The 23,453-nt window shown below is 43.0% G+C and overlaps 2 protein-coding genes across 2 annotated transcripts in view; one reads left to right on the top strand and one right to left on the bottom strand.

Moving 5' to 3' along the window:
* Positions 1-23,453, bottom strand: part of sgf29 (SAGA complex associated factor 29) — a 103,588-nt gene that overhangs the window by 16,804 nt on the left and 63,331 nt on the right. The gene's annotated exons all lie outside the window — the stretch shown is intronic.
* doc2a (double C2-like domains, alpha) overlaps positions 15,338-23,453 on the top strand; it is a 42,191-nt gene continuing 34,075 nt past the window's right edge. The window contains 2 exon segments of the mRNA XM_072694306.1: positions 15,338-15,651; positions 15,654-15,672. Of these exon segments, the coding sequence (XP_072550407.1) occupies positions 15,618-15,651; positions 15,654-15,672 (53 nt within the window). The 5' untranslated portion in view covers positions 15,338-15,617.

The raw sequence follows: 23,453 nt of genomic DNA, 5'->3' as shown, positions 1-23,453 counted from the left end.
AAACACTATTCAACACAATTCTTCAGCACACTTTAATACTTTAATACAAGGGTCTAGTTTTGCACCACATCAAAGGCATTAATATTTATTTAAGAGTTATTGTTTTCAAAGGCAATATCCTTTTCAGAGCCAGCACTAATTGCCTGTGATCCATATTCATAAAGCGAAGAGAGTTTAACAAGAGAGCAACTGACTATAGGAACCCAGCCAATGCCAACCCACAAGCAGACACACACACACGCACACACATAAGCAGGCAAATTGGAAGCATAAAATCTCACATTTCTCCCGCACTCCTTCCCAACCTACCATTCTACTTGTACCATAACACAAGATAATCCATTTACGTAATTTTCCCCACCCCCTCAAACTGCTCCACTGCTTTCATTTCCTAGATCTAATGTGTTCGCTCAAACACGTGCTCCCACACACACACACACACACACACACACACACACACACACACACATATGTATAAGTACATTTTCCCCACAAAAGACATTTGGCCAGCACACTCTTGTCTACTGTGTAAAATATGAACTGCTCGTTTGAGTGGTACTTGACGTTGACTAGTAATCTGATTCCATTCACATTACATATGCAGCAATTCGGAAAGCCTGAGGCTTTCAAATTCTCCATATTAAATAATCGAAATCCCTCATGTTTCCATTGCCTTATAGGTTCTAATAGGGAAACTGGCCAAATGAAGCTGTCCATAGTGTCAAAGATCGAGCTGAATTAAAAGAAAAGGTCTGGCTTAAAGAGTAACGCACAGGCAATTAAGTTTAGGCCTCATGTTGAAAGAGGGAGATAGGAGGTGATGAAACACAAGCTAAACTGAGCCCAAGATTTTGCATGGACCCCAGCAAGTTCTCCTCTATTCCCTAGTTTTGTGCCCCTACCCTCCTCCAACTTTGGTCATCTCTCTCTCTCTCTCTCTCTCTTTCTATCTCCCTCACTCTCTCCCCCACCGTCTCCTCTTGCCCGCTCAATCCCCTTCTTGCTCGTGGTGGTTTGAGAAACTCCTCCTGTTGCCTAGCAACTAGCCTTTGGAAATTCCAAATGAGCCCATGGAGAGCACTGAGCATTCTTGGCGGCGCAATGTGTGCGCGTGTGCGCCCAAGGTGTGTGTAAGATGGCAGCGAGAGCGTGCGTGCGTCCTGACACAGGTGAACAGGTGTCCGTGTGCAAAAGAGCAAAAGAGATGAAGTGCATGTAAAAGAAAGTGTCCCATCACTGCAAAACATCTGCTGGACACGCCACACTTTTTGTGGAAGGAGCTGTGTTAGTCGACACAGCAGCCAACAGCTGGTGTGTGGGTGTGCGTTTGTGTGAGTTTTTGTCTGTGTGTGTGTGTGTTGGGGAATGAGTGTATGCATGAGTGCGATCATGTGTCTCCTATTTGTGTGTATTTGTGTGTGTGTGTGTGAGTGGGTGTAGGGTTATAAGTAAATGTGTAAGTGCGATTATGTGTCTCATATATAGCCTGATGTTTCCACAGTGGGAACAGCTGGTCAGTGTATGTGATTATGTTTAAATATCTTTGAGTGTGTGTGTGTGTGTGTGTGTGTGTCTGTCCCAGGCAGTAGTCTTTATTAACCTCCATATTACATGGTCTCAGTGGTGACCTTTGAGAGCAAAGGGCAGAGCATCATTTGAGCCTGCAGGACTGATCATTATCACACAGGAGTCTGGACTAAATTGACTAAATTGTCCAGTAAACATCTCACAGTCAGCTGACCGCCTGCATGACACAGCAGTTAGTATAATGGAAAGTGAAATATGGAGATGCATACATTCAGACAGTCTGTGGACGCTGGCCTAAAAGTGTAACAGGGATGAAAAATGAACCTAGAACAGTTTTCTGAAGGAACATTTTCTGAAGGAATGGCTGCTCAGCTTCAGTGCTACATGGTCAGTAGGATGAAAGTGGTGTAAAGTAGCATTTCAGCTGGTTGAGGTGGAGTTATTTAGTGGTTGCTATGGTATCATAAGTGCTTGCTAAGGTGTTTCCATAGCGTTAAGAGGTTGCTTGATGGTTTGCTATGGTGTCCTAGGTGCTTGCCATTTTGTCACTAGGTGGTTGTCGTTAAGTAGTTGTTATGCAGCTATTTAGTGGTTTCTAGAAGGCCGCTATGTTGTTGCTATAGTGTTGTCAGGTGGTTGCTAGGTGGTTCCTATGGTGTTTCCTAAGATGTTGCTTGGTGGTTGCTATTGCATCGGAGGTGGTTGCTATGGTGTTGTTAAGTGCTGTCAAGTGGTTGCTATGTTGTTAAGTAGTTGTTATGGAGTTATTTAGTGGTTGATAGGTGTCTGCTATGGTGTTGCTATAGTGTTGTTAAGTGGTTGCTAGGTGGTTTCTATGGTGTTGCAAGGTGGTTGCTTCTTGAGTTGTTGGGTGTTTGCTATGGTATCTCAGATTGTTGTTGTTAAGTAAGTGTCATGGAGTTGTTTAGGGGTTGCTAGGTGGTTATGTTGTTGTTTAGTTGTTGTTAGGTGGGTGATATGGTGTTGCTAGGAGGTCGCTATGGTCTTGTTAAGTGATTGCTAGCATGTTTCCAAGGTTTTGCTGTGGTACCCCCATGTTGTTGGTTGACATTTGCACCCTATTAATTCCAATGGAAAAAAAACCCCATAAGACCACATGACTAAAACTGTGAGATGAGGTATGAGGCATAAATATGACAGAAAAAATGGAAGAAGATGAAAAAAAAGAAGAACACAAAAGGTAGATAAAAGGTGTATGTTGGTGTATGAATGTGGAAGATTAATTTGTGTCTCTGGTCCATTTTGGATCCTTTCAGTTTGGCCCTGCCAGTGAAGTACCAGGTAAGGATTACCTAATGGCTCCTGATGTAGCTTCAATCCTCTGTATGAAATTGATTCTCTAGGTTGGTTCGCCATTTCTTACTGGAGGAATCAAGATCATTCAAGGTGACAGAAACCTGAAAGGGGGCTCACAATCTAATGTCTTTAAACGACTCAAGTCTCCAAGATCCAATGAAACCTGGCTCTTCTACAAATGGGGCTGTAGGACTTATGTAGGACCTATGTGGTCATGCTGGGATGTAGTGTTGGCTGGTTTGCTTATAAAGGTTAGTGTTCTTAATAAAGTATGTTTAAGGTTTAGCTGAATCAGACATTCTGAAAATGTTTAATCAAGCTCTACAACTAAATATCCATGCCTGAAATACATAAGTCCTGGTGATTTTTTTTAAAAACAGTCAGTGCATCATTCACTGCCACTAAGATGAACGGTGGGGGTGATACATGAGTGTTTTCATAAAACAAAAATCTGTTGCAACATCAGAGAAGAATAGAGTTACTAAACAACACAACAAAAACAGCGCACCACCAACCTTGCCGAAACCATGACTACAAAAACTGCCTAGTGTGGGTCTGTTTCAGAAAAGTGATTTATTTAAATTTAAGTCTTTATAATGACTGGATTTCTGTCACATGCTGTGCTTTCATAAGGGAAAAATGTCTACTTTTATGAATAATGTTTGTTGATATCACTGATATTGTTCCAGGGCATCAAAGTTTCAGATCTTTAACTGAATGTCATTAATATGAATAGTAATCCTAATGAGATGAAGCGATTTTGTTGATTTTCATAAATAGGAAGCCACAAGCTTTTGCAGCCAAACCTGCTCATACATCCCACATTAACCATTCACAGCTCACACAAACATTTGAATCATTCGTGGCTCATGCAGACAAAAATGCAATTGTGAAGCTATCCTAGAAAAACAGAGCCAGCTGTGTCAGGATAAGATTAAAGTTAAAGTCTTCAAAAGACTAGTTCACCACACACTGAGAAACCATACAAACATACCGTCCACCGTTTACACCTACTTCATAGGTCCACCATATTGATTAGGGGTTCAGTGCCATCAGTTAATAGCCAGATTTGACATTGTAAGGCCTAAGTATTTACGCCTACCACTAAGCAGGTGGAAGTGTTAGTCAATGGCGAGCCATAATTAATATAGCTAGAACTGCAGTTTGAGCCATAAATGTCAAAAAACACCTCAATAATAATGCTAATTCAAAGGCGTTACATTTATTTTAAAGCCCCTGGGAACCAAAATCTTACCAAAACCAAAAATAGAAAGTTTTCTTTCTATTGAAGTTAATCTGGCTCCTTGGGGCCCCCAGTATGAACATACAAAGCAAGTCTTCTGAATATCTTCCTGTCTGCTGTTTTTCACCAGTAGTGCTCTGCTCTCAATATAGAATGGGTAGTCCTCACAAAGGGTCAAGCTTACATCAGCATAACCCTGACCAATCACAAGGCTACCATGGCTCTGCCCTCTATTCGAATCTGGGCAACCGGCGAGCTAAAGCTAAGTCAGTAAGCATCTTGGTGAGCTGAGTGTTTGGTATGTCTGAGGTTCATTCACTCAGTTATGCCAGCATTCTGCATGTGTGCATTCCCTGAATGTCCGTCCAACAGAAGAGTGGATAAAGGCCTGACCTTCATTAAGGTATCATCGCATAAAAACTAGATAAGTTGTCTAGCTCATCATGAACACAGTGGCTTCGTCGACAACATGACCAGCATACGTAGATAGCTTCAGTAGCTTCCCTCAGAAGGCCAGCTGCTCAGATCAGGGGCTCTGCTACACTGTGAAGAGAAGCCTGGCTAAAACCTTGGCTTTGAGGCACTGTGTGAGAGAGCCGGGGCTTAGCGGGGGGATATACCTTATGCGTGGGCAGAGCCCAAGTCTTGTAGCGCTGCAAGGGAGAGAGACGGAGGTTAGCTGGGCTGCTCCTCGGCGAGAGGGCAGAACTAAGTCTGCATAGCGCCATTATGTTGTGTATCTGTATATGGTTGGTAACTCTGTTACAGATATTAAAACCTCAGTAAAGATCTGTGAAATCTGAGTAACTCAAAGTAAAAAGCTAAAATAACACAACCTCTCTGTTTCAAGGCCAAGGATGTGAGCGTTGCCATGGTTACATAAACAAGATTTGGTTTGCCAGTAATAAAGGGCTGTCAGTCATGCACGTTTATTAAAATATTCAGACCACGCCCAAACCATTTTCAGCGAGGTCTGATTAGTGCATTTTAACAATTTTTATAAAATCATATTTCTGCGTTGTTGTAAAGTTTTTTTAGTTAAACTTTGCTGAATGCTTCACACAACACCTAGGTTTAGTATTATACCAAAAAAATATCAATAAAAAAAAATATCAATATATGAAAATGTGTTCCCCGGGGGCTTTAACTGGATAGCAGATTTGCAGTGCCTCTTTCAGTAAAGAGCCCTAGTAATTCAGAGCTGACGCTACCAATTTCAGCTGAATCCAGGCTGATACCAGGCCAGATGACATGCCTCAGATATATCTAAATATATAATCTAAAAAAGATATAATCTAAAGAAATACAAAAAGGAGGCACACTGTTCTTGGTCATTTTTTTTGTCTAATGACTACATTTATATCTTGGCAAGCGATCTAATCTTACATCTAGTCTATATATATATATATATATATATATATATATATATATATATATATATATATATATATATATATCATATTTCTCGTTTACAGCCTATTATTAGTTTTAAGTAATTAATGTATTTAATGTCATTAATGTAAAATGTATGTAATTGTCCTGTTCACAGATAATTTAGCTTTTTTTCAGTTGAGCTTAAAAATTTAAAAATCTCAAAACTGGTATATAATAATCTTGACTAACACATCACATACATCCAGGCCACTAGACAAACCTTTTTGACAACCAAAGCTACAGATCAGTAAATGAAATGGCCATTTGGGAGAATATGCTGTTTTTAATATGTTCAGTTTGTTTTTTGGAAACAGCAGAAGCAGCAAATCACCTCCAGACACTGCTAATGTTAGTTAGTAAGCGCCAGTGTCTGCAGATGGGGAGCTTAAACTTTGTAAGTAAGGAATCTCTAAAGCCAGGGAAGTGAGCAGAAATCTGTGCTAGGCCAAAAACTGAACCTCTGCTCCCTCAAAAACCAACTGAACTACCTTAAACAAGAGATAATCACACAACTATGCAAGAAGGCTAAACTCAGGGAAGCGAGCTAACAGCTAACTTGAATAAATACAATGTTCTTGTTACGACGCTAAAAACCTATGCTATCCTATGTTATGCTATGTGGCTCCTGTCAGTGTATAAAATGTGTGTAATGATGATAATGGTGATGAAAAACATTACATATGCTGACTAGATTTAGGATGTTTTCACTGGCTAACATTTGTTTTGCAGTGTAATGGTACATTTTCTCTAGAAGTGAAAGTTGAAAAGTAAATGCCTGTGTGCTCTGTTCAGTAGAACTAGTTCACTAAAAATTATTGTTTTGATAAGATTTTGTAGCTGTTGTGAGGAAATCTACAAAATTGAATAATATAACAAAACATTTTTATTCAATTCAGCTTTAAAAAAATGCAATTAGATTAGAGTTTACCACAGGTGGAGAGAGGCCTTCTCAACAGATGGCCGATTTTGAGTGACAGCACAAAAATACACTCAGAGTTAGTGCATCTTGGTATTGAGCCCAAAACACAGTCAAAACTCCTACCATAAAACACAGTAGAAAAAAACATACTCTAACGCATTTAAAAATGGGAAATAAAACATTTCACAGGCAGCACAAATTGCCAAAAGACGTACACCTCCCAAATATTATTAATGAAATGTTTATTGCTCTTTAAAATGATAAATTTGCCTGATTATGATATATATTAAATCATATCAGTGAATGAGCCGGCTTGGCAACTTTGTTAAAAACAGTGGTAACAAAAAGTGTCAATACAACTAACCTACAAGCTCATCTAAAACACAGCCATCCTGTCACGAGCTGGGAATGAAAACCACAGTTGGAGAGAGGCCTTCTCGATCTGGTTATTAGGGCTTGGTTTGGCGCGACAGCAACAGTTAGACCGGCAATACGAATTGCCAAAAATCCATACATCTCCCAAACCATTATTAAAAATGTTTATTGCTCTTTAATCTTTTAACTCAGGAAGGCTTATAACACAGTAAGGCGTATTATTCAGTAACTACCAAGACTTCTGTACAAACTGGCAGGGCTATTCTATGGCATTAAAAGTTTTTAATAACACCTTAGTCCCACCAGCAGGCCATAGGCTGTTTAAGAGGTTATGATAATGTAATTGCATAAATTTACTCTATATTTTAATGATATCATTGGCATAAATGTACTTAAAATGGCTATAATAATATTATTTATTGCAATTATTTCTGGGACAATATGTCGTTCAAAAAAAGGTAGTTATTGTGACAGGCCTTACTGGTGGTGAAGCACAGGATTGGAACAAATACCTGCAGACACTTTAGCCCTCAACCGACTGTAGCCCTGTTGTATCAGTGCTTTCAGTGCTAATGTTTCACACCTCCGTTCTTATCCTCTCCTCTTTTCTGTTTACAACCCCCTTTCTTCTGCTTCATTACTTTCTCCCCATACCATGCCATCCACTTTCGGATGTGCTTTATCCCCCGCTGTCTCTGCCCCTCTCCATCTATTTATTTATCTATTTCCTTCTCTCTACCTCCTGCCTGTCTCATCTCTGTTTTCATTCACACTCTATAAATCTTCCTCTCCCTATTGACAATTACCCAGCCTGCCCGAGAGTGCCAGCGTTGTAATAATGAGCATCAGCCTTATTAGTCCTAATGAGCCCTAATTAATTGAGATGATAACAATCCAGGTCCAATTTTGTACAGATTAAATGCTCATTCTTCCTGCACCCCTAGCCCTCATAGCTACTCTCCCTCAGTACTTCTCTGTCAGGCCTATTTCTCTCCTTACCATTTTCTCTCTCTCTCTATCTCTCCCTCCTTCTCTGAGAAGCATCCTAGTTTGCTTGGTTAACTTCATTTTGGAAACGCAGCTTATTTACTGTAAGAAGAAGAAGCCTCCAGAAGGCTCCACAACCATCGGCAACACTACCTGCTTACACGGCCACCTCATTACCATGGTGACAGCCAGGTCGGGGTTTAGGGGACGTGACATCATCTCTTTGCTGTCTGTTTGTGTCAGTGTCACTGTCTCTCGAACACCTTTCCTGGGATCCTCTACACAACTTCCCTCCCTCATCGTTTCATTCTCATTGCTCTGTTGCATTTCATTTCACTCTGGCATGGAGAAACGAGCTGATAAACAACCCAACATGTGTGTCTGTGTGTGTGCCAGTCCACAAGACCCTCCCTGCCTCGTGCGCCTGGGGTAGGGATGTGGTTGAGAGGAATACGAGGAGATATTCGAACATTTGTTTTGGTTAGATTTTTATTGCTGCCAGATTGAACCACAATCAAGTTGGGTCGGTTTCTGTTGCAATTGTTTCTCGCCCGGTAAACTGATCAGAGTTTCTGCAGATGAGACACAACACTAGAGTCCTTTCATTTTAAATGTAGCTTGAATTTCCTCTTTGGACTGAAACACTTAGACTCTACTGATATGAACAACCGGAGGCAACAAACATGCGATGTAGGGCGGCCCACTTGACATTGTTTAGAGGAGTTTGGCAATTGGAATTGAAATTATTTGCCCAGTGTTGGCCTTGATAGCTGAATTAACGCCGTCTGCTGAAGTGAGCTCCAGCACTCAACAGACTTAGCCCTGAGAAACTGCAGAAAAGCTTAGAATAAAACAAACAATGAGTCATTCAGCAACCATTTACTCATTATTAATTATGTATTATTTATCATTTCCTTCCTCACTTTTCGGAAAAAAAGGGTTTTGTGTGGTATGTAAGCATTGACTCCTCCCCAGTCCATATTGTCCATGGCTGAAAAAATAAGTGGCAAACCACTGACAGGTAAAGTGAAGTGATTAGATAAGACAACCCTATTTACCATTTGTGAAGGACACATATTGAATTTGGCTTCCGCTTTTATCCCATCCGTGCAGTGAACACACTCATACACACCAGTGAAATACGCACAGTGAACAGTGAGCACACCTGCCAGGAGCGGTGGGCATCCATTGCCAAACTCATTGCCAATCTCCCAAATGTGAAGCAGGTTTTGGGGGTCTTTCCTGGTATACAGTGCTCAGTACCTACCAAAAGTGGTCCAAGAAAGGACATCCAGTGAACCGGCAACAGGGCCCTGTGCATCTTAGGCTCATTGAGGCCTCACCTCATAACTTACAGCATTTAATAGATCTGCTACTAACGTTTTGGTGCCAGATAGCACAGGACGCCTTCAGGGGTCTTGAGCAGTCCACGACTCGAATGGTCCAGGTACAGCTGCTGCAGCACCCCTACATTAGCACATTTACTCTTTAAAACATACACATCTGGGACTGTAGTCAGTAGATAAGGCCATGAACTTTTGTTCACTTTTGTAGGCCTGGTAAACGCACTGCTTTCAGCGGGAGCAATACAGTAACGGACAGCAGACACTAGCACATGTTAATACATCAAAATTATGCTTGTCCGCTGTCCTTCAAAAAAGTTCACCAGAGCTGAGCATGCGATGCAGCCTGGCCTACCCCTGTGTCATCCAATAGGAGATGGTGAGGCTGGGGCTTCAGTCAGTCACAGAGATGTGAAACTAAATGGGAAAGAAACTAATCGCTGTCGTCAGCCCACATTTGAGCTGCACAATCCAGTTATAAGACATGGCAGGACAGTGAGTGGTTTAATTTAAGTCTTTTCTGGAGCTTTCGCGTTGGCTCACGTTGATCTCCACCCACAAACACACCCACAACAAACCATCAACACATAACATTTTTTTTTTACACATATCAAACTGTGTGAACGCAGCCTAAGGTGGCATGTGCTCGTCTCAGGTTTTTGGGGTCAAGCTTGTATGTTGTACCACCTGCCGCCCAGCCTGCTCTGTGTCTTCACCTGCCTGTCATTGGCCGATTCTCAATCCGCATTCTTGTATGTACTTGTGTTCCTGGGGACGTGTGAAATGTCATCAGTCGCAGCCCAAGTACTGTTCCATTCAAAAGTCCACATCTAGCCAAGTACAGTCTGAATTCCTGGATGTGTGCTTGTGCCCGTGTTATTGAGGATGCATCAATAACACTTGATCTGAAAGTAAAAATATTTGGTATGTAGAGATCAGGAAAGTCTCTAATCTCATCTTTGTTTGAACTGAAGACTTGATGTCATTTCCTTAAAATGATGGGATCAGGGATCATTATTTTCTACAGGGGGAGACATTACCGTATTACCAAGGTAGGCCTGAAGTACACCAGAAAATACTGCAATATTTAGACATTTTACGTAGTTTTAGAAAAAGATATTTTGTGAAAAGATTTTAATTTTAATATTAAGTAAAATATTACATAAAAGTGTTAACTTTAACTTGATCAAATACGGATTGTGATATTGATCTCTGTAATATCCGCATGATGTTATGAAATAGAAAACGCTCAGTAAAGCCCAAATCCCGCCCAGGCAAAGCCCGCGGTCATCTGCAAGCCAGTGGCCTACGCAGTCTTTCCAGTTTAGCCGACCCTGGAGAATACCCACATGCCTGCATCTCCTCTTCAATCAAGCGCCTCTGTATCTCGAGTGGCTTAGGATGCGCATGACCTTTTTGACATGTGGCCTGTGGCGTGCCAAACCAACGAATGCTAATTAAGCTGATGCCCTTAACAACACCAGAGCTGACTGTTGCGTGGGAGCAGGGAGGAGCAAGAGCCTGATCTGGAGCACGAGACTGCTTAATTTGTCTAGCAGTTCCGAGAGTAAGATACGGCTACAGGCACAATTTCTTTTAGGCCCCACCGGTTACATGACCTGTCCCGTCATTCCCATGCTCCTTTCGACTCCTATGCTAAAGAGACATGCTATATGGACAAAAATATTGGGACACCTGATCATTCATTATTCAAGAGCATCAAGAGCATAAAAGAGTTTATCCTGCTTTTGTTGGAGTAACTGTATCTACTGTCCAGGGAAGACTTTCTACTAGGTTGTAGAGCACTGCTGTAAGGATTTAATTGCATTCAGCATCAAGAGTGTTAGTGAGGTCAGGATGTTGGATGACCGCCACCCCACCCCACCTCATCCCCAACTCCTCCCAAAAGTATTTGGTGGAGCACCATCCATCATTCCAGAGAACACATTGGTTCTATTGCTCCACAGCTCAATGCTGGGGAGCTTTCTTCTACATTTACATTTACATTTAAGGCATTTAGCAGACGCTCTTATCCAGAATGACTTACAAAAGTGCTTTGCTATTTACCCAAGAAAAACCTCAGCTAGTTTAAATAGACTAATAATTTAAAGATACAAGTCTATTAGATAAAAGTTTAGACATTAGACATTCTTCTCCAGCCCATGCCTGGCATTAAGCATGGTGCCCAAGGTTTATGTTTTTTCTGCTCCATTGGCAGTACTTTTCTACAGGGACTGTAAGTGTATGTGCATTTGCATGTCTGTGTCAGCAATAGGTGCAACTTAAAGTAGTTGAATGCATTTATTAGAAAGGGTATCTGCAAACATTTGGACATTAGTGTGCCACCAATTTGAAACTTTAGCTAGTTTGCTAGGTGATATATGTTAAGTGTGGGACAGTGTTGTGTTAAATGGATCCTACCATGTCAAACTGTACTTACCATGGCATAGCTGAACCTCGCAAGCGGCTGTGTCCACCTTCTAATGTTTTTGTTACAGTGTTAAAACAATGCTGTAATATGTGGCTTCAGTGACAGTCATAGTGTAAAAATGTAGTATTCTCTGTAAAAGGAAAATCTGCAAATTTATTTCAAGACAAAATAACAGGGTTGTAAGTATGCTTGTAATGTCATGTAACATTTTTCACCCCAACCAATGTTACATACTTACAATATACACATCAAATAACCTAAAATACTCAATAAATGTGTTTTATGGCTCTAATTAGTATCCAAAATGATTGTAGTGGGCTATGAAATCGATTGAAGTCGTGGCTGTTTTAGTGCATTTCATCACTGTCGCAAAAGATCTTCCATTTCTGTCCTTTTTTGCATAATATAGAACTCTGTGTTACAAATTCCATGGCGAATAGACCAATGGAAAAGGTCCAAAAAATCTCTTATTCTCTTAACTTCCATTAGCACCAGTTAAGAGTGTACATTGCTTCTCCTGTAACATTGCTATTTTTTTCTAACAATATGTATTATGTGTCATTCTCCCACATGCCCTCTCCACTGTTATCCCTTATTTAGATTCATGTGATGATTCATGGAAAAGCCTCCCCCTTTTTCAGTAGCTACAGTACTTATTTGGTTTCGAGCTGAAGAGCACTCAACTGCTGTCCAGCATTGCGGTTTTGTGTGTGCTATCCATCACAACTGTCAAAGTGTGTCCCATTTCTTCAACATCCAAAGCCCACTGAGCACACTAAACACACCCTTTCCTGAACACCACACCTAAGCTATATTGGGATAAGATTGCTTTATATCCCCTCATATACCCCCCCTTTAGAATCCGATCACTCTAACCACTTCAGGAGACGCATTTCAGCCACATGTTATAGCAGTGCAAACACATATGTCTCTCCAAGATACCAGTCACATGAAGTGACGCGGTGTAAACGGAGCCTTTGTGTTTGGAGTTTGAGGTAGACTAGACATCATTTGTCAGGTAATTAATGAATGACCTGAAAAAACATCACGACTCTGCTGCGGCTCAATGCTCAATGGTGGACTTTTTTATTATAAGTCATGGTGGTAATAGAATCATGTTTTTCTGCTCCAGAAAAGAGTCCTATTCTATTGGCAATACTTCTATACAGGGACTACACAAGCTGTGTGTGAGCATTTGCACATTTATGTCAGTAGTGTAACCCATTTAACCCATCCATGGTAGCATGCACACAAACACAAGTGAGCAATTACAGCACACACACCAGCAGCAGTTGGTGCACACACACACACAGAGTGGTGGGCTTCCACCTCAGCACCCGGGGAGTAATTGGGGGTTAGGTGCCTTGGTCAAAGGCACTTCAGCCGTGAACGCTGAGGGAGGAGAAAGCACTGTTCCTTTACTCCCCTGCCCCCACTTCATGCCAGTCCAGGGGATCTGACCTTTAGGCCCCGGCTGCCCAAACAGTAGTCCAAAGCTGGGATTAAACTGTCGATCTCTGACATGAGAGACTAACTGATGAAATTCATGAGTTCGCTTGGTTCAGTTCACCACTAGTAATGTAACTTCATCAGCCATTCTACTGTAATTTCCACATGGAGAACTTGAAAATTCACAACTTTTGGAGAACCATCCAAGCACTCCCCTCGCTTAAGAGTGGGGGTGGAGTCACATCTGCTGCGGGGGGGCTGGAAGGTCACTGGTTTGCTTTCATTACATCAGTGCAGTCGGCCCCTTTGATCAGTTTGATAACGGTATGAGAGAGGACGGACAAGCCGGGCAAAGCAGCACGGCCGCGCTTTAATAAATAGCCCAATATATTGCACCATGAACCTGAGAGAGCGGTGGAGACGCCAAGACAAGGAGATGAAAGAGAGGGAGGAGACGTTGGAGTGTTAGACGCTGACACAGACAGGTGCTTGAGTGGAAATGTGTACACATACACATATACACTCACACACACACACACACACACATGAGTTTACACAAACATACCAGAGGGACTGTGATAAAAATCCCTCAGTCAGGGGACCAAAATTGGAGGGAGAAGAGAGAGGCAGCGATGTGGGGGCGATGGAGGGATGCCGAGAAAAAGAAAGAGAGGGGAAAACGAGATGTGTTGCATCAGAGCTGGCGAGATTTTTAACGAGGGGGAAACAGAGTGAGCGATTGCCCAGGGGAACGCCCCCTACCAGTTCACTGACCACAGAGAGAGAGAGAGGGAGAGAAGGAGAGAAAGAGAGAGATAGATGAAGAGATTAAGGATAAAGAGAGGACGAGAGACATCGAGTATGCGGAGAGAGACAGAGAGACTGGGAGAGAGCGCTAGAGATGAAAAGAGAAACAGAGAGAGAGAGAGAGAGAGATGAAGAGAGCCAGGGAGTAAGAGACCAGAGAAATAGAGATAATGAGTGAGAGAGGTTGGAGAGAGAGAGAGAGAGAGAGAGAGAGAGAGAGAGAGAGAGAGAGAGAGAGAGATAAGATTAAGAGAGGGTGATAGACAGAGAGAGATAGAGAGGTGAGGAGAGAGGAAGAGACAGTGAGATGGATCTAGTAGCATCTGAGAGAGCTACAGATGGAAAAGAAGCAGAGAGAGAGAGAGAGAGAGAGAGAGAGAGAGAGAGATTGTGGAGTGAGAGATATAGAGAAGTAGAGATAATGAGAGAGAGAGATGGGGAAAAGAGAGAGGTGGGTAGAGAGAGAGTTGGGGAAAGATAGATGAAGAGAGAAGTAGAGAAGATGAGAGTTTAAAAAAAAAGATAAGAGAGAAAATGAGAAAGGGAGAGGTGGGTAGAGAGAGATGGTGAGAGAGAGAGAAACAGACAGAGAGATAGTGAGAGAGGGAGGTAAAAAAGAGAAACAGAGAGATAGGGAGAGAGAGATAAGGTATAGAAATAGAAGGAAATATATAGCTAAAGAGAGAGAGAGGAAGAGAGCAAGAGAGATGTATAGATAGAGAGAGATAGAGAGACAGAGAGAGATGGGCGAGAGAGAGCGTGAACGACCCAGAAGGGGGGAGGAGGTTAGAGTATAGGTTGAAGTTGATAGGCTACAGACCTCTAGAGGAAAAAATCATGTGTGTGTGTGTGTGTATGTGTGTGTGTACAGGCACATCTAGTTGTATGGCTTCACACATGTATCATTAGGCATCATTAGAGTAAATTATATGGAGAGAGAGAGACAGATGCTACCGCTGGCACAGAGGAATTCACTGCTCACACACGCACACACACACACATACACACACACACACACACACACACTGACACACGCAAAAGCGCACACATAAAACACTCATGTAAAGACAATGAGAAGCCAGAAGAATCTTAATCCAGATCATACACACACACACACACACACACACACACACACACCGATGAGGCAGCCCTGTTCATTAATGTTGACACAGAAGATTAATGCAAGCACACCAGAAGGATATTGGAATATTGCAAACAAATTAAATTGCACAGAAAAAAAGAGAGAGAGAGAGAGAGAGAGAGAAGGAGAGAGAGAGAGAGAGAGAGAGAGAGAGAGGGAGAGAGAGAGAGAGAGTTGGAAAAGGGGGAAAGGGAGAGAATAGGGAGAGAACGGGTGCCCAAGAGAGAGGGAATTACTAGCAAGAACAGAAGTGAAATTCTGCCAAAGCACATTCACTCCCTCTCTCTCTCTCTCTCTCTCTCTCTCTCTCTCTCTCTCTCTCTCTCTCTCTCTCTCTCACACACACACACACACACACTCGTCTTTCTCTGGCGCTGCGCATTTGAACTTCTCTCCTTCGCTTCTTCTGACCCTCTCTGCGTCCATCTCCTCTCTCAGCCTCTCATTACTGTCCATCTCTCCTCTATTTACAGTCCTATACATTACGGACCACCTGCTAAATACTCAGCCCTCTCCCTCCCCACTCTTCCTCTCACTCCTCTCGTGCTGTCTCCCCCTTCCTCCTCCTCCTACCCCTCCTCCTCCCCTCTCTCACTCTCTCTCTCTCTCTCATTCTCTCGCACCACCTGTTAGTGCAGACCCGAATGCTGTGGAATCCACTTGTTTATGAGGGACTCTTCCACACTCCTGCAATCAGAGGTAAGTGACGGCATTCTTCCAATTAGTTCTCTCCTCCTCAACTTCCCCGGCTCTCCCTGGGGATCAAGTGGGATCTCTCTCTGCCTTTTCTTTTATTTGCCTCTCCATCGTTCATTTGCCTCCCGAGGTCTCTCTCTCTCTCTCTCTCTCTCTCTCTCTCTCTCTCTCTCTCTCTCTCTCTCTCTTTCTCTCTCTCACTCTCTTATTTCCCTCTTGTTTTATCTAATTAGTCTCTGTAATGTTAACCTTTCACGACCTGGATAGTTGAGTGAGGGCTCAAATGACCAGCAGGTTTATTCCACTAGTTGCATCTCTCTCTCTCTCTCTCTCTCTATATATATATATATATATATATATATATAGAGAGAGAGAGAGAGATACATAATTAAAATGATTTATTATATATATATTATTATATTACAGGTATTATATGTGTGGTGGGTCATTCTCAGCACTGCAGTGACATTGACGTGGTGGTGGTGTGTCAGCGTGAGTTGCGCTGGTTCGAGTGGATTAGACAGACACAGCATCGTTTTTAAACACTGTGTCCACTCAATTTCCACTCTAATAGACACTCCTACTTAGTTGGTCCTCCTTGCAGATGTACAGTCAGAGACAGAAGCTCATCTGTTGCTGCACAGTTTGTGTTGGTCATCCTCTAGTCCTTCATCAGTGGTCACAGGATGCTGCCCACAGGATGCTGCCCACAAGTCTCAGTCCAGCAGTGACACTGTGAGGGGTTTAAAAACTCCAGCAGCGCTGCTGTGTCTGATCCACTCATACCAGCGCAACACACACTACAGCGCAATTACACACCACCACCATGTCACAGTGTCACTGCAGTGCTGAGAATGACCCACCACCCAAATAATACCTGCTCTGTGGTGGTCCTGTGGGGTCCTGTTCATTGAGGAACAGTACAGAAGTATGTACTACAGTCTGTAATGATAGAACTACACAGTGCTACTAAATGGTAAGTGAAGCTGACATAATGGAATGAATGTTAATGTTTTGGCTGATCAGTATATATATGTATGCACACTCTCTCTTTCTATGACTCTCTTTTTCTCACTCTCTCTCTCTTTGTTCCTCCCCACCCTCGTGTTAAGTATTAATGCACCCATGTGTGCATGGTGTTAACCTCTTCTTTGTCTTTCTCTTGCTGTCTCTCTCTCGCCATACTTCTTTCATCTTCTCAACTTTTTAGGTTCCAGTAAATTTTTCTTATTGAATGGGGGTGTGCGGCTATTCAGCTATATGAGCTTGGTTTATGTTAATTAACGGCTATACTGAAGCTGCAAAAGCTGCTGAAGTAAATCTTTGCACTTTCCTCTCTCTCTCTTTCTCTCTCTCTCTCTCTCTCTCTGTCTGGTAAAGCAGGCAAGGCAGCCCAGTGGCAGTGAGATGGTGATCCGTTTCTGATCAGATTCACATAAGCTGTTTATGCCTGTAAAAGTGACAGTCAGAAAGATGAGAAAGATGAAAGAGAGAAAGAATGTGTGTGTGTGTGTGTAGGGGAGTTGAGGTCTGTGTGTAAATGAGAGTCAGAGAATGACAGTGAATAAACAGCATTGTTTTTGAAGTGCCATGCCAGTGAGGCGCATTTGGCTGTATCTGAATGGAAGCTGGCACTTCAGAGAGGGAGACTGCATTAGATCTACAAACATGAGCAGGTACGAACCGCAGGCAACCAGAAGAGTGAGATTACAGAAGCTTCAGGAGAAACTGATGGGAGGAGCAGAAAGAAGGGAGAAGTGAAGCGCAGGAGCGAGAGCTGTAGGTCGCCTGACAGGATGGCTGTGATCCCACTGGGCTAAACTAACGTCTCTGGACACTGAGCACTTACTCCAGATGTGGCTGATGAACTGAAAACATGCCTTTTATCAGCCACGCCTTTCACATATCTTAAAAGACCCCCTGTTGACGGCTGAGTATCTGTGCTCAACCCATATTGACAGTTGTTGAAAAGCAAGTCTGACTTAAGATAGATCTGATCAAACTGTGTCTGGGGGCCAAAGCTTTAATCAGAAGCCCTCCTGATCACAAACCCTCCAAAACCGCCTGTAGGGTTCGCAGTAGAACAAGATGGGGTGAATTTGCACCTCATCACGGATTACTGGTAGAGCAATAGCAATGACATTGCAAAAATGCAATCTGGTGCTTTTGAGATAACATGACATTTAGGTCTTATGTGCCATGATATCAACACACTATAGGGTTTTAAGACTGCGACTGCGACTTGCGTCTTTTTGTGCACTTTCTGTAAATGCTTATGGATAGGAGCAAAATGGAGCTGAAAATCATAGGGGCAGTGTAGCCAAAAGTTTAAGACACGACCACTGGACATGCCATAGTACTTTATAACAGCCTTCTCCACTATCACCATCTTTACAGTGAATAAACAGCATTGTTTTACCACCTACCTAATAGTGGGAAAACCGACTTTTGGCTTGGATGACACGATTGCTATGTACCTCTCGCCGGAGTCGTCCTTCCCCTCTGGCATCAGTGGCCTGTGCGGCACCACTGTTGTGCTGGAAGTCCTACTCAGTACACATTTACTACAACGGCTCCAGAACAGCCCTCAAAGTTAGCGCTTTCCGAGATGCTACCACCCTTTTTATGCCCGTGATAATCGTTTTGCTACAACTGACTTTCATGTGGCACCTGTGACGTCCCAGGGCCAAGTTCATGCCAAACCAGGGGTGGTCATAATCTTCTGATTTGACTGTGACATTGTTCGAAGGGTGGTAGCATAAATCCTCTTTCATCTTTATTAGGAGTTACTTTCCTTGAAGCAATCAGTAAACGAGTGAAGCTGGTCTGCTACAATGCACTGCAGCACAATTTTGCCTGTCAGTCTTCATGTTCCTGTCTTCCAGGCTGCAGAGAGGCACAACAGTCCAATTGTTCACCTTATTCACCTTGCGAGGTCACCGTCATTCGTGACTAGAAGTCCAAGACAGCATAATTAGCCTTGCTCTTCTCTCATCATTCAGCACAATGGCAGCCAGTGCTGGCATCCCTTAGATACTTGGCAGTAGTATGCTGCACATGTGTTGGGCTGATCAACAACACTGCATTGATGGGTTTTGTTACTCCTCACTCTCTTAGCTTTGCAGTATTAATAAGGGAGTCCTAACTAAGAGGCCACAAATGTAAGAAAGAAAAAAGCTCATTTTCGTCAAAGCATGTGGCTCTAGGACATGCTGATTGAAGACACCATCCAGTTGCGTTTAGTTGTTCAGGCAAGTGCAAGCTAGCCTAACCGGCAGTGGTTCAATTGTTCAGACAAGTGCCAGCCCAGCCTAGCAAGCATTTCAGTTGTTTGGGCAAGTGCTAGCAGTTCAGGCCATTGCTAGCCTAACCGGCATTTCAGTTGTTTAGGCAAGTACCACCCTAGCCAGTGGTTCAGTTGTTCGGGCAAATGCTAGCCTAGCCAGTGGTTCAGTTGTTTGGTCAAATGCTAGCCTAGCCAGTGTTTCAGTTGTTCTAAGATGTTCCAGGGACTAGTGGTATTTAACTCAGCATGAGGAGTAGAAAATTGAAGTCCCTGGTGCTGCTCTTCACAGCACTGGATGAAATGATTGACCAGTATTTGAAATGTGTGCCCTGTTCCCCCTAAAATTCCATCATAGTGTCTGTGTCTGGGTGATGTAGTTGCCTGGAAATCAGGCCTGAGAGGAAGGTGATTTGTGGCTTTGTCAGTCTCAGTGCTCCACCGGCTGGAGGCTGTGCTACTGGCAGTCCGAACCTCACATGCATTCTGGCTACTGCCTGATACTGCCAGTTTCTTATGTAGTGCCAACAGCCATAATGAACACTGCTGACCACCTACTGTCACCAACATCCCCCCCCCCTCTTCTCTCTTTCCCCCTCTGGCTCGTTCTCTCACTCAGTGATGCCCCTTCAATATCCTCTTCAGCTCTCACTGTGATCCACTTTCGCCCGCACTGACACTCATTCAATTAGCAGTGCCACACACACACGTACACACTTGGAACTTCACAAAGCCAGCAGCCAGAGAGTGGTGCTGACAGCTATGAGTCCAAACAGCAGACAGATTACTGCAGTCAGCCTACACACACACTGCCACATTCAACTGCAGCGAGAACAGGTTCACACCGACTGTTACAACAAGACTTAACCACTCTCTCTCTCTCTCTCTCTCTCTCTCTCTCTCTCTCTCTCTCTCTCTCTCTCTCTCTCTCTGCAAGACTTAACCACTCTCTCTCTCTCTCTCTCTCTCTCTCTCTCTCTCTGCAAGACTTAACCACTCTCTCTCCCTCTCTCTCTCTCTGCAAGACTTAACCACTCTCTCTCTCTCTCTCTCTCTCTCTCTCTCTCTCTCTCTCTCTCTCTCTGCAAGACTTAACCACTCTCTCTCTCTCTCTCTCTCTCTCTCTCTCTGCAAGACTTAACCACTGCAGTGAGACTGCTAGACTATGTTCAAGGGAGTGGAGTAAACCACTGTAGCAGCTGCTGATAAGCAAAGCAACAGGGTTGCTCCACAGATACCGCAGACTCTAGCTGCAACGGACCCTCAGATATATTACATTTGAGTATGGGGACTGATTTGGTCAATATGTGCTGGTAACAGAGCCAAACCACTGCAATTCAGGGTGAAAATATGGCCTAATTAAGCCTGGTTTCATTTGCTGATGGGATTCACAGAGAGCCTTTCTATCACAGCTCTGTTAGCAGAAGAAGACAGGGTGTACCATCTCTTTAAAGAATCATGACAGTGCAGATATTTTTTGGCACTTGGCCAGATGACCACAGCAAGCATAGAAAGAAAACTGAATTGTGTTGAACTGTATGGAAACTGCAGTGCGCTCTGAAAATGTGCCGCTGTCGTAATCACCAATGAGGAAATGTGAACCCTTTTTACAGAGAGGCGTAAATAATCAAAAGCAATGGTAAGGATTACATTCCACTTGGATGCTCATTTTTGTTCCATTTCATAAACGCGTCATATTGTCGTATTTTTATTGTGTTTCTGCAATAAAACAACAGTTCAGAATCTGAAATTGAAAATAGCCAATTTCATTAAATAGTACCGCCCCTTCAATAGCTGTGTTCATATCGCCCAAACTCGGGCCACATCCAGCATTTACCAGCAGCCTTGGTACTGCATGGAATTACGGTCCAGAAATTGTCCAGATGTGGTTGCCAGAGCCCAAATACGTTTATTATGCAAATACAATACTTTATATACCAACACAGTCCCATTACTAATAACAACACTAGCTTATTTTGCATCAAAAGCATACTATTATTAATATTATTTTTGGCCAAAAAAAAAACTCTGGGCTTGTGAGTTTCCTCTTGGTGTGTCCTCTTGATGCCTGTGTGGATTTTCTCCAGTCCCTCTGTGGGTTGCTCTATTTTCCTCCACCTATTCCACCAAATAATATAAACAGTACATAGTAGGTGCACTGGCTATGTTACTTTAATGCTGTGTCTTGTCTTTTTAAAGAGAGCAACCTATGCAGGGGGCAGTTTTGATGCTGGCCCTGAAAATAGCATGATAATCCTGTGTGGTGTGCTAATTGCTAATTTCGTTAGCATCCGCGTGTCATGATCTAATTAGCCGTGCTGTTCCAGGGCCTCTGCGCTCACTGTTCCTGCCATAATGACGAGCTGCCCGTCACTGCCACGGAGACCCATCTGATGCCTGTCAAACTGAGGATGACAGACAGCCAAACCCGTTTCTATGCATGTGTGTGTGTGTATATGTGAGTGTGTGTTTGTGATTGGTCCTCAAGGCGAGTTAAGGCTAATTTGGCTTACGGTTCAGCTGCATGTGTTACTGTGAGTGCCCTTCCAGTCCCCCTACACCGTTTTCTCCCCCTGTCCCTTCATTTCATTCTCTCCTCTCATCACCTCACTTCTCCCAGTTCCCTCATCTGTCATTCTGTTGGTCTCTCAAACCTCCTTTAGTGAAGTCTTGAGCTGTGACAGTTAACGGCTCTATATCATGGAGAATCCAGTTCCTCACTTTAGTTTTTAAATAAAATGCATCCCTGCTGTGAAATCCAGCTCAGGACCAGCTGGTAGCTGGTCTAAGATGGATTAAAAGATGGATTGTCATCCAGGCAGGGGCATCAAACAGGGGCTCACACAGGGGCCCTAAAAAATTAAAAATGTAGGATTTTGGCAAAATTGTAGGGCCCGAAATCCCTGGCTTCACCCCTGCATCCAGGGGAAAAGGTACCTAGCTTAGTTCTTGACCAACATCATGTTTATCACCATCAAGAGTTTAATGGATTAGCTGGTCTTCAGCATGACCAAGTAGACCAAGCTGGTTGTCAAGCTGATGGTCAAGCTGGGCAAAAGCCCAGCCTAATATTCAGCAGGTGCCACTTGTGCCACCACAGTAGAGCTTTCCATTCGAGGCATGGACTCCACAAAACCTCTAAAGGTGTCCTGTGGCATCTGGCACCAAGATATTAGCAGTTGTGAGGTGGGGCCTCCATTAATCACATCAACGAGCCTTAGGTGCTCATTACCCTGTCTCCGGTTCACCAGTTCTTGAACCACTTTTGGTGGGTACTGATTACTGCATAACTCGGGATCACACCACAAGACCTGTCTGATATTTTGAAGATGTTCTGATCTTCTGATTCATTTTCATGGTATTCATTAACCAATCAACCAATTAGGCAAGCTTGTTTGATACCAGAAGTGCTTAGCATGGCCAGCAAAGTGTGATTTGTACTTGGCCACACTCTTAAAAATAAAGGTCCTTCAAATGGTTCTTTAAGTGATGCCATAGAAGAAGCACTTTTGGTTACATAAAATACAAGAAGAACGTAGAAGGTGGTTCCTTTAAGAACGTGTAGACTTCAGATTCATACTCGTTTTTTATTTCAAGAGATTAGGCCTCAAATGGCCAGATAAATCCTCCAGGGATTGGAGCTTCGCTTTTTTTTTTTTTTTTTTGCTAGTTCCTGGGAAATGAGACTTGTTGAGGATGTTCAGAATCAAGTCAAGAGCTCTCTCTTTCTCTCTCTGCATTTCCTCACCGTACTCATGGCTCCTTTTTGCTTTGTTCTGGCTCACTAACTCCCAAAAGCGATACCTCACAGTTAGTTCAGCTATTTTCTCGGGTTGTAGGGAAGGCGCAAAACAAAAAGATTAGCCCGAGCTGGTGAACCTTAATTACAGCGATGTTGGTCGCCTGCTTTAGCATGCAGCTCACATCACGGTTTGTGGAACAGGTTGGAGGTTTTCTGCTCAAATGGGGGTTGTGGCAATAAGGTGCCGTCTTGCAGTGGCACATTGGACAAGGAAGGTCAAACATCTCATTTCAGGTGAAGTCCCCACGTCTAGAAGGTGGTACAAAAATACACAGCCTGGCTCAAGAAAAATAATAAGGCATTCCATGAAGAAAGTTGTTGTCTGGGAGAGACAAACAATACAGACAAACTCACACTAACGAGATATAAATGTGTTGATATGTTTCTCTCAATTTCCAACAGTGTGATTAACACTATATAGACTAAAAGTATTGGAACACCTGCTCTTTTATTCTTCTGAAATGGAATAAAAAGAGTTCTCCCCAACTTGTCCCAAAAATATTGGCTGGAGCACCATCATTCTAGCAAACACAGCACTCCACAGCTCAGTGCTTTATACCCCTCATGCCTGGCATTAGGCATGGTGCCAATAGGTTTATCTGTCCTATTCTAATGGCAGTACTTCTCTACAGGGACTTATCAAGCTGTTGGTGTGCATTTTCACATCTGTATCAGCAACAAGTGCAACTTAATGTAGCT

The sequence above is a fragment of the Salminus brasiliensis genome, chromosome 12 (assembly GCF_030463535.1).
Source record: "Salminus brasiliensis chromosome 12, fSalBra1.hap2, whole genome shotgun sequence".
NCBI classification, from domain to species: Eukaryota; Metazoa; Chordata; class Actinopteri; order Characiformes; family Bryconidae; genus Salminus; species Salminus brasiliensis.
The sequence above is the reverse complement of the archived record's forward strand: the minus strand, read 5'-3'. Positions and strand labels throughout refer to the sequence as shown.